This window comes from Myotis davidii, unplaced genomic scaffold (assembly GCF_000327345.1).
Source record: "Myotis davidii unplaced genomic scaffold, ASM32734v1 scaffold401, whole genome shotgun sequence".
Lineage (NCBI taxonomy): Eukaryota > Metazoa > Chordata > Mammalia > Chiroptera > Vespertilionidae > Myotis > Myotis davidii.
Window position 1 is genome coordinate 2,298,767 of NW_006291020.1, and position 12,315 is coordinate 2,311,081.

Genomic DNA, 12,315 nt, shown 5'->3' on the forward strand with positions numbered 1-12,315 from the left:
GCTAGGATCCAAGCAAAACTGGGATGTGGCTTTACCTCCATCTACTCACCCACAAAGCAGACGTCGTGGGAGACACCAGAACCTGCATTTCCTGCTGCTTCTCCAAAAATGGAAGAAACGGCTGTATTGTTTGCACAAATGCTAACACTTTCTCTTGGAGAATACTGAGACAGTATTGGCCTCCTTCCCCAGGCTCAGCCCATCGAGCATCGTGAATTTGGTCTTACTTCTAATTCACATGAAAAAGTGATCCTCCTGAACCTGGGCCACTGGGCTTCGGACGACAGATGTACCCACGGAGAGACCGGCTGCTCACCCCACATGTGGGCAGCAGTGCCCACCCTTAGGTTCCCAGAAACAGGGCGCACAGCCACTGGCAGATCGCTCCCGGCACACACACCCCACAACGTACTCTCGTTTGCCACTCAACACGCGACCCAGGGGACTGCGCCTTTACTGCCTAAATACTCCGGAGGTACCTTTCTCTACAACATAGAGGCGAATGTATCCCGGGTAGACGACGATGTCGGGAGGGTTTTTGACATCACAGATGTAGGTGCCGTTATGGATGAACTGTATATTTTCTATGTTGATCGACGCGTCTTTCTTGTCCAGGTCCCCAGCCCAGGTGATTCTGTCCTTGAAGGGTGGGTAGTCCCCGATGTACACTTGCCCTTGGGAGTAGTGGAAAAACTGAAATTAGAGAAAGAGGACACGTGAGCGCTTCCCAAAAGCAGGAGTTCTCCACGCTGCGCACGCGGGGTGCTGTGCGGGCTCTTCACAAACACTTCAAAGGGAAAGAAACACGTCCCATTGCAATGTCACGGAATCTAAGCCAGACAGGGATTAAGTTTCTGGTGAAAAACACACTTGTGTGTCTTCTCTCCTCCTCTTGACATCCCCGCGATACAGGGACAACCACAGTGACAACCACTGCATAGTTTTACACATAAAAGGGAAACTCAAGCCGTTTCCTCAAGGTCACAGCTGATAACAGGTCCCGCAGAGGCACTCAGTGACTCTCGGAGATAAAGGTCTTCGCCCCGGGCCACCCCCCTGGCACTCTCTGTGGAAGTTCTACAGTCTCCACTTCACAGAGGAGAGGCGAGCGTGGGCCCTGGTTAACAAGCACCCAGCCGAACCAGCACTCATCTGGTTCAGGACTAACCTTCCTTTCAACCCCATGGCCTGCACTTCTGTTCTGCCACCTCCTCGGGGTGACTCATCGACAGTCTTACTCCTAATTGCTCCCGGGCGAGAGCACAGGCTGCTATCCCCCATTTCTCACAGACTCCCTGCACAGAGAGCTCCCGGACTATCACTGGAACGGATGGACGTGTGTGTGTGTGTGTGTGTGTGTGTGTGTGTGTGTGTGTGTGTGAATACTTAAAAGAAATACAAATAAAAGTGAAGCAAATGGCAGCTGAACAGATGCAGGATGAATCGTGAATGGAGTCAACAAGGTAAGCCAGGGGCTGCCCTGTGGAAGATACATTTCAAAATGGGATGTGATGGTGGAGGAGACGGGAGGGATGGCAGGTGACCGACCCACAAACACGAGAAACAAGCTGCGTTTATGTACACATAGAGAGACCGGCTGCTCACCCCACATGTGGGCAGCAGTGCCCACCCTCAGGCTCTCAGAAACAGGGCACATAGCCACTGGCAGGTCGCTCCCGGCACACACACCCCACAACGTACTCTCGTTTGCCACTCAACACGCGACCCAGGGGACTGCGCCTTTACTGCCTAAATACTCCGGAGGTACCTTTCTCTACAACATAGAGGCAAATGTATCCCGGGTAGAACCAAATGAGTGCTGGTTAGGCTGGGATACATTCGCCTCTATGTTGTAGAGAAACCAAACTGGTTTTTTCCTGGAGAGCCGGAAGCAAGGGAAGGGCCCTGAAGTCTCAGCCAGACGACAGCCTCACTGCGTTTGGGAGAGATGGGTCAGAAGGGCTCACTGAACACGCAGCGGTGGGGAACCTCTGCGGGAGGTCTAGCCAAGAGTAGGCAGGCAGGCACTCCTACCGACACGGTGGTGTGGGATCCCTCTGGCTGGAAGCTCCAGGAGATTGTGGTCAACCTGCTGGTGGTGTTCGCAGACTTGAACTTGCACGGCAGCTTCCCTTGGGTCCCATTGGCCACGTAGATTTCCTTTGGGGTGTACACCTCCAAGGCTGACACGCCAGCAGTCACTGGAGAGAGAGAAACAGGAAGGGGTAAGAGTAGGATTGCATGGCCCTGGCTGGGTAGCTCAGCTAGTTAGAGCATCATCCAATGTGCCAAAGTTATGAGTTCGATTCCAGTCAGAGAACATACAAGAATCAACCTGTGAATGTGTAAATAAGTAGAACAACAAATGTATCTCTCTCTCCGCCCGCTCCCCCTCTTCCATCCTCAGTGTCTTTCTCTCTAAAAGCTATAAATAAAAATTAAAAGAAAAAAAAGTAGGCTTTAGCATGAATACCACAGTGCATATTTATCAGAGAAAATGACAAAGATATAAGAAAATTACTATATATATATATATACACACACACACATATACAGTAACCTGCTGCCATCATGTGCTATATAAATCTCTGTCAAAATATTCTATAGCGCCCTAACCAGTTTGGCTCAGTGGATAGAGCGTCAGTCAGCCTGCGGACTGAAGGTTCCAGGTTCGATTCCGGTCAAGGGCATGTACCCCGGTTGCGGGCACATCCCCAGTACGGAGTGTGCAGGAGGCAGCTGATCGATGTTTCTCTCTCATTGATGTTTCTAACTCTCTGTCCCTCTCCCTTCCGCTCTGTAAAAAAAAAAAATCAATAAAATATATTTTAAAAAAATTCTATAGCCAGGTACTTCCTACAAACAGGATAAATTGCTGATGGTCTAGGATAATTTTATTTTTTAGTAACAAGATGTTTTTAGTACTATTATAGTTTATCCATTCACTTGCTGAAGGACATCTTGGCTGCTTCTCTGATGGCCTGATTTGATTTTTTTAAATATGTTTTTATTGATTTCAGAGAGGAAAGGAGAGGGAGAGATAGAAACATCAATGATGAGAGGGATTGTATATTTTGACTTGGGTGGCTTTTGTATATTTTGACCAGGGTGGCTTTTCTTCTTCAAATTGTTCTCACATTCACGTGTTACACTGTAGTTGCTAGCACACTGAACTTTTCTCATCTTCCTTTTTTTTACTGATTTGAGAGAGAGAGGAAGTGGGGGATAAGAAGGGAGAGGGAACGAGAGAGAAAGGAAGAAACACTGATTTGTTGCTCTACTTATTTACGCATTCGCTGGTTGCTTCGTATATGTACCTGACTGGGGATCGAACCTGCAATCTTGGCATATCAGAATGATGCTCTAATCAACTGAGCTACCGGCCAGGGCTTACCTTCCATATCTAAAGCAATGAAAGCTATTCTAGGTAAGATGACATGTCATTTAAAAGCCATGCTTTCTTATTTAACCCACCCACAGACCCATGCCTTCATTGGTGAAGTCAGTGTGCTAGGTACATGCATACTCACGAAGTAGTCGACCACACTGGGTCCCATTTTAATTCACCTGTTGCCATTTTCCAGTTAGCCTAAGCCCAGGATATAGTACTTAAAATCCTATCAGTCAGAATATAAAAATAGCTCCCCGCGCCCCCAGATCCATAATCAGAGGCAACTGCAGGAATTATGAGGCTTGCTGCTAAAATAAAATAATCTTCCCTCAGAAAGAGACACTTTCATGGAAACAATGAAGGTTACAAAAAAACTTATTTGACCTAAAATTGGAAACCAGGAAAGCAAATTCAGAAAAGATTAAAAACACCCGTCTTCAAAATCAGGCATTTTTCTAAGACATCACTTGGAGAGAATCCGTATCTGGAGTGTCCCAACTACTCTCAGAATGCCACGGACCGGCAGAGTAAGGGGGGCGCTGTCCTGGGACAGAGGGGCTCAGTCAGAAGTTCTCCTTCCCGAGTCGTAGCTGGGACTCCCAGCCCTCACAACCATCTTCCAAATATTTATTCTCAGGACACAATGGGCACTTTGGCTATTCTTTCAAATAGCCGATAGCCACACTATACCAGGCAGATTTTTTCTGCTAAAGAGGGTGGATTATTATTATAGGGAACAATGGGTTATTATTTGTGGTCCAAGCCTCCAAACAAGCCCTCCTTCCACACAAGAAGCAAACAAAAGGCGTCCCTCTCCATTGTGGGCAGCAGCCCGGCAGCCCCGGGCCCTGGAGTTCGCCCCGCAGGGCAGAGCCAGGCTGGCCGCTCTGACCCCCGGTTCCAGGAAGCGGCGCGGCCTGGCAACCCTGATTCACCCTGTGATTCCGCCGGTGCTCCCCACAGTGAGGAGCCCCGCAAGGAAAGGCCGTCTAAAGTCAATGAATAAGGTTTCTCAAGGATTTTCCCAAACCAGGCCTGTCCCGAGGCCTGGCTGCAAGACCGTCACCGTGAGTGTGATTGACAGATGGTCTTAGGCCAAGCGTCCACGTTCCCAGCCAGGAATTTGAACCAAAGACTAGCCAAATCCCTGAATGGCTTTGGGACAATCTGTTTAAGACAGACTTAATTACTCGGCTATCTTGGTCCAGCCCCACCACATGGCATTTGGTTATCTCAGTGGCTTCCTGCTGGTGGCTGTTTCCGCCTTCACCCACTCACCTGCAGCCAATCCAGGGACTGGCCAGAGAGATCTGGCCCGAATGCCCGGCAGCTCTTATCACTCCTTTGCTCAGAACCCTCCAGGGTCCCTCACATCAGCCAGGATCAGGCCACAGCCCTCACAGGCCTGGCCACCGCACAGACCTCTGCTACACGTCCCCCTCAACACGCTGCAGCGACCACGCTGGTCACCTGGGCTCCTCTGCTTGTGATGAGCACCCCCCAAGTCTAGAGACTGGAGGTGTCCTAGGCGATCGTGATGCGTGAGACAGGAGGGGAGAGGGATCCCCTGTTGAAACGCTGAGTCTCTGCACAGCTGACCCCAGGGAGCAGGTAACACTGCCCACGGTCACCCCGCACAGGACAGACCCCAAAGTGCACAGCGCTACCATCTCTGACCAACCACGAGGGGCCTGAATGAGACGGTTGGGAAGTTTCTCCCGTCTGGGTAATGAGAGGAACTAAACACAGGTTTCCTTTGGGACCACATTCCCTGCAGCCCCAGCAGGAGGAGCTGGCTGGCCTGCTAACAGGGGGAACGGGGTGCTTTGTGCAGACTTCCTCTAAGGGACTTGGGAGGACATGGGCATACACACTGAGCTCACTGTGGAATTCAGAGGGCTCGTCCTCAGAGTCATAGAGAGTTTTCAAGGGCTAGTGAAAACAGAGAATGTAAAGAACACTGAGATGTAGAGAAACTATTGTTCTAACCTACATCCTCCAGGCACTGCCACTGGAATTGGTCTGAATAGGAGAGTAAATAGGTTTCTTTTAGGCTAAAGAATTAATAATCGGGATAGTGGCAACAATCGCTGCAAAAAATACGAAAGCTTCAGTTTAACAACCCATAGATGGGAGGGAAAGTGTTGAATCCCCGAAGAACCAATCGCCTCAGGAATAAAAACACAGAAATGAAATGAAATGAGAAGATGAAGTGATATGCCAATGTTTTCCTATCCCAACTCTAGATTCCGGGTATATGTTAACGCACACATACGCTTCACCATGGCAACAGGAGCTGCGATCACTTTTTTCCTGAGGAAGGAATCTTGCCTCTAGAGTTGAAGGGCAAGAAAACAAACGAAAAGACAGAGTCAAATGAAAAGAGCCCGAAAAATCATGAGATAAGTGGTCAAAAAATTTGAGGAATCTACTCACCAGGGGTCAAATAGCAAACCCAAAAGTTGATGTTCTTCTATTTTGGATGGAGAACCAGAACAGTTTGGCGGTTAGGGGGAGGGAGAAGCAAATGGAGAATACAAAACAACATCCATCCCAGCCACAAGAGAAAAGGCACATTCAAGGGTGGTCTGCCCAAGAGGCTATTCCGGATAGGATCTATTCAATACTTTAAATGATTGCATTAATATAAGTAACGCCTCCCAACGAAGCTGTCAAGATGATTTTACTCTAAGTGAACTCAAACGCCCACACCATAAAGTCATCTGAAATTCACCGGAGAAGCATTGCTGGAGCGAATCAACACTCTCACGGCCTAGATGGGGGTTGGAAACTGTTCTCATGGAAGCAATTCCTGGTCGTGTCACTGCTGGGTCCATTGTAGTGCCCAGGTTTGTCAAAACCTCATCCTGTTAACAAACTGTGTTAAGATTCTCCTTGAGATGAAAAGAAGGCTTTTGTTTTGAAAAATTGTGGAAGCACTTTGATGTCACCAGTATATTCTCCTGCTTAAAAGAGTGCAATAAAGCGATTTATTTAAAAACAGCTCTCCAGCCTGTCTGTCTGGCGTTGGTACACAGCGGGCGGTGAGCCTGCAGTGCCTCCTGGTACAAGCATGGACATGACCTTTTACATCACATGAAAAGAGAGGAGCCAGAGAGAACACTGGCACAAAATCCGCCCAGTGGTCATGAGGATAATGTTCAGTTTCCTAGGTTAGAATGACAGCAGGCAAGCTTTTTTTTTTTTTAATCCTCACTTAAGAATATTTTTTATTGATTTTAGAGAGAAAGAAAGGGAGAGACAGAAACATTGATGTGAAAGACACACATCACACCCTAACCAGGCAATCAAACTTGCAACCTAGGTATGTGCCCTGATCGGGAATGGAACTCACAACCTTTTGGTGTATGGGATGACACGCCAACCAAATGAGCCACTGGCCAGGGTACACGAGCTCATTTTAATATTCCTCAATCGACTCTACACACCCTCCATACCTACACTCAATCACATTTTCCGTATACTTTTTATTTTTAATATATTTTATTTTTCATAATACAAACCGCTTTTTTATTATTTTTTAAATATTTTTATTGATTTTTTACAGAGAGGAAGGGCGAGGGATAGAAAGTTAGAAACATCAATGAGAGAGAACATCGATCAGCTGCCTCTTGCACAACCCCCACTGGGGATGTGCCTGTAACCAAAGTACATGCCCTTGACTGGAATCGAACCTGGGACCTTTTAGTCCGCAGGACGACGTTCTATCCACTGAGCCAAACCGGTCAGGGCAATACAAACAGCTTTTAAAGAGAGAAGACATAAGTAAAGTTATAAGATTTGCTTCTATAATCTCTGTATGCCCAGTGAAAGCCATCAAGCACATGACCAGGCTGGGTGAGGCTACTGCGGATGGTACGGAGGAGATCGTCCACCCTCCCAGAGCAGGGCCCCTGCAGCTCACGTGATTCCTTCCTTCCAGAAGTGACTTCCTCCCAGTGTCAGCCCCAAACTCTCTCTGCTGTGCCCCCATCCTGCCTGGCCCCCGTCAGGGCACCCTCACTCTGCTAGAACGATCAGGAGTGCGGGGACTGCGTCCGTCTTGTCCACCATGCTCTTCTCATTACCTCGCAGATGCCTGCCTTTTGTCAGCGTGTTCAACAAACACTTATTGAAAGTCAGAAAAAAAGGATGAATGAATGAATGATGAATGAATGAATGGGAGAAGAATAAAACACACCACATTCAGATGGGCTCAGCCATGAAAATTACACTTGCTCCATCACAAATGGCTTCGCCATAATGGCCCCAAATACATGGGGTTGCAGAGATTCCTCAGGTCAAGTCTGAACGCTGACACTCCTGTGCGGGAGGCTAAGCAAGCTTTCCTCCCATCACCTTCCTATTCGGATGAGCGCATCCCAAAGGAGATTCATCTCTTGAAATGCTCAATAAAAAGAACGCATGTACTTTTCCTCATACACAGGATTACCCAATTCTTCTGAGTCCATTCCTTCCCCCTGATCCACGTCCAGCTGGCCTCATCTCCATCCTCAACCTTTTCTGCACCAACAAAGACCTTTCTGTTTCTCAAATGAGAGGGATTCAAGCGGTCCTGAATCAGCCAGTCACTGAGCGAGTCACTTGACTCCCGCAAGCCTTGCTGCTTCTTCTCTGCCCTCCTCTGTGTGTGCTGTGCGTCTTTCTTCCCGGCCACCGCTTTCCTGTTTTCAACCAACCGTTCATTCTTCCCAACCACGCTGGGACTCGCCCTGCCCTGGCTGGACCGGCAGTCCTGTGGGGACAAGTACATGAGCCGCTGAGTGCAGTGACCGGGGTGCCAGGACTCCCATTCAAGGCCAAGATCTCCAGTCAAGCAGTTAGCACATGCCACAGGGGTAGCCAACCTGAACCGAGGCATCTGCGTCCTGTCCACACAGTTCTCAGTTCTCAGCAAGTGGACAAAAATAATACGGAGCTTTTGGTAAGAAATCGGATCATTTTACTTCTGACGGGTTATGCTCAGCATAAAGAACACGTTGAAAGCTCTGGGGTGTGCATATCAGATACATAACAGGACAATGTTAGCTCTCACCTTTCCTACTGCCCAGGTGTTGAAATGGCATATTTCTATTCAAGCCAAAGACCAGTGGGCCTTAAATCTATTTTTCCAAGCTCTCAAATCATATCAGAAGGTTTACTATCCATCAGAAGATATTTGAACCCAAATTTAATCCAAACCAGAACAGGCCAATAGGAAATATCAGAACAAGAGACTGAAAGGCTATGCCTACCTGGCAAGAAGAATGTCCCTCACCTCCAAAATCAGGCACAGAGAAAGCAGCGGGAAAACCACTGCACACGGAGAGCTCCCTGGGGTTAAACCTTATTAAACTTGGTACGTTTATTATTTCTCATCAACACTTTTGGGTGTTACCCATTGTATAGACGCTCAGAGAGGCTAAGGAACTTGCCTGAGTCACTTACTGCAAACGTGGAGCAAACAGTTCAATCTAGAACCTTCTGACTCCAAAGGCCAGAGCTCTTCAAGAGCTGCTGATGCAGCTTCCACAGAATCCTCTGTTCAAACAGAATCTCGTGGGGCGCCCAGCGTACAGAGGAGACAGGCAGTTTTCACACCAAGTCAGGCAAGTGGCGCTCAGAACTACGGTAATGAGTAAGGCCAGAGCTACAATGCAGCGCAGTGGCCCTCAAGCTTGTTGCGCAAGGGGACCACCTAGAGAGTGTTAGATAAGAGTGACGCCTGCCCCAGCCAGTTTGGCTCAGTGGACAGAGCATCGGCCTGTGCTCAAGCCATGCCCCACGCTCATCAGGTGATTCTAAACTTGCAACCACCATCCAGCACACCAATGAGAGACAGGACTTCACTTACGATATTGTGATGAGATGGTCCTGAAGCCGATGAGCCATGCTTGTCTGGCATTTGAGTGTTACAAAGAGGTATGTTGACTTTTGAAATATATATTAGTGCACATTCGTGGACCTGACTTTTTCCAAAGACAAGGGCAGTGCTGTACTACCTTCTCAATCAATCACACATTTACGCATTAAATCTGCTTCATCCTACAGAGCACGCTGGCTGCGGGAGCTAATGTGGCAGTGACCTCCACAGCAGCTGGATTATGTGTAGAACTTCGTGTCTGTGCGTGTTGTTCTTTATTATTATTTTAATGGTTAAAAATACACCGTAGGGTCCTGGCTGGTTTGGCTCAATGGATAGAGGGTCAGCCTGCGGACTGAAGGGTCCTAGGTTTGAATCTGGCAAGGGCACATGCCTGGGTTGCGGGCTCAATCCCCAATAGGGGCCGGGCAGGAGGCAGCCAATCAATGATTCTCTCTCATCATTGATGTTTCTATCTCTCTCTCTCCCCCTTCCTCTCTGAAAGCAATAAAAATATATTTTAAAAAGTACACTGTAGGAACCAATGAAATGTACACCAAACATGTGAAAGCTCTAGAGCAGAGTTGCCATTACCCCCTAGGAATCTAGTGACGAGAGCTTGAACACCAGCGCTCTGACTGGTTACTGAGAAGTTCAAGTGTAGGGAGACGGGTAAAGGCGGCACCTGCTGCTATGGCGGCCTGAGGCTGGGCAGGCCAACCACAGTTTAACTACATGGGAGGGGAGGGAACGCCTCATCCTTCTCAAGCTATAGGCAGGTGCCCTCGAGCTGTGGCTACTACCTGGATCTCCGTTGGGCAACCTCTCAATCAAGTGAAAATGTGCCCGTGCCAATTTCTCCGGTAAAGCCCAGTGAGAAAGCTCCCCTGTTGTTTCACAGAGCCCAGGCCTCAGCGTGGCAGGCTAGGCCTTCCAGTGTGACAGCCCATGTCCTGCTCTGCACAGGTGAGGCTGCAGCTGGTGAGCTGGGTCGGCTGGCTCCGCTCCCCCAACGTGCCGCACAGGGGGCTTACCTCTGAGCACGGATGCCTGTGCTCTCTGGGCCTGGAAGGAGGCCCGCCTCCAAAATTCTGCACAATCTCATGACTCCACCCAAACGTGACTTGGGCAAAGCCTTCCCTGTCTGACCACCTCTTCGGTCCCCTGGCTCAGTGGCTCCCGCCGCCTCCGCCTCTTCTTCAAGGGAGAGGCGGTCTCTAGGGCACTGGTACTACTACTGCAGTCACCTCAACCTCCCCTGCGAGGCTCACTCCTTCCGGGGTGAATTCCATCTTACTTGGCCTTTGTGTGCCCAATACAGTATACTTCCTGGGGGTCAGAAAGCTCTCAAAGGACATTTAAGGAGTAAACAGACCGATAGCAGCTGCATTTTTAGGATTCCTATACTGGGAAGTAATGGTTAATGAAATGTGTAACACTTTTCTCCCCCTTAAAATAAATGGAAGAAACCAACTTGCCCTTAAGTGGACACCTAACCCCAGCCAAGCATTCTGTGGCTCTTAGAAAAATCTGGCAGAGTCCCGACTCACCAGCACCAACTTACCACGCGGGAAGAGCTCAAGTGCAAACGCTCCCCCGAGGACAGGGGTAAATACGGGAGGAATGGAAACTGGCCCCTTCCTGTTGGGATACAGGCCTGGTTACAATAAAACAAAAAGACAGCACCCATTAAGCACCTCATGTACTGGCCAGCAAACAACTGCTGGGTGTTGTGGGGGTGCAGACTCAGACACTCCGTGCGAACCACATGCGTCCACGGAATGTACAAGGCAAACACTGAGTGTCCATGGGGGCATGAGAACAACAGACCCCCAGAGTGAGCACATGCCGCAGGCCTGCTTTCATTTCCTGTTTACACCTTATCTTCCCTAAAACAGTTTCTACCAAAGCTTCCCCCAAGTTTGAAAATGGAGAATTCAGGGAGTGTTTTATGGGAAACACACTTGAATTTCATCTGGAATTGAGAAGAATCAAGATAGACACATGGGAAGGGCATTTTGCAGAGAGAAAAACACGAGATGATATGTAAACATGAATTATGTAGATTCACTGGGCTGGGGCAGAAGAAAACTTGAAAGTTGAAAATGTAGGCTGAGATGTTGGAACCGGATCCTGTGGGAAGTGGGCACTCCTGAGTGTTTTTGAGAACAATGGCCAGAGAGGGGAGGAAGGGGAGAGGAGGGGAGGGAGGGGCAGGAAGGCACAGTTTGGAAAGGGGATATATATATATGTATGCATATATGAGTTTGGAATATACAAAGCTTGAGGAGAAGAGGTGAGGCTCAGTGGCTTGGTCCACAGTGTTGCCTCCTGAGTCTAGTATGGTGTCAGCCACTCAGTGAAATGGAGTCAGGCTGGGTCCCAGCCAGAGGGAGCAGTAGAAGAAAGAGAAGAACCTGCAAGAACCACACTATTAAAATCCTGAGCAGCAGTCAGAGCATTGGGTGGTGAGGACGGCTCCAACGTGGCAGCTTCATTCCCCCTCCCGGTGGTGGAGTCAGCAGCAGCAGGGCATGGGCTGCCTGCACAAAGGGCACCACACAAAGAGAGAAATGGGTGGTGCCCTGGGGCAGTTAAAGGCTCTCTGTAAACACTTGAGGCATCCAGAAGCCTTTCCTCCATGTGGTTGGAGACTTGGGAAGAGAAATTCTACAACACAGCAGGGTGGTTGCAAATATGTACTTTGGAGGAGGGGCCTAACTCTATCATATATGAGCTGCATGACCTTGGACAAGTTACACAACCCGCCTGAGTCTTAGTTTCCTCATCGGTGACATTAATAACAATACTCATTATCACGCAGTGTTGTTAAGGGCTGCATGAGATGTGCATATAAATTATTTAGCAGAGGTTTGCCTCATAATAAGCAGTCAACAAATGAGGGAAAAGGAAAAGATATAGCACGAACTTAGTTATATGTCCAAATTCCTATGGGCTAAGAAACAGGAGTTACACCTGGCTGAAAAAAAGAAATATAGATAGATGATAGATAGATAATACAGACAGACAGACATATCAACTGTGTCTACATCTATATTTT

General features: G+C 48.5%; 1 protein-coding gene across 1 annotated transcript in view; it reads right to left on the reverse strand.

The window, feature by feature from the left end:
- The window catches only part of MPZL1 (myelin protein zero like 1), an 11,314-nt gene extending 7,913 nt beyond the window's left edge, over nucleotides 1–3,401 (reverse strand). The window contains exons 1-3 of the mRNA XM_006764213.2: nucleotides 3,395–3,401; nucleotides 2,035–2,201; nucleotides 480–693 (exon numbers count right to left, since the gene is read on the reverse strand). Of these exons, the coding sequence (XP_006764276.1) occupies nucleotides 480–693; nucleotides 2,035–2,201; nucleotides 3,395–3,401 (388 nt within the window). The remainder of the gene's footprint in view (nucleotides 1–479; nucleotides 694–2,034; nucleotides 2,202–3,394) is intronic.
- Nucleotides 3,402–12,315: the final 8,914 nt, after the last annotated feature.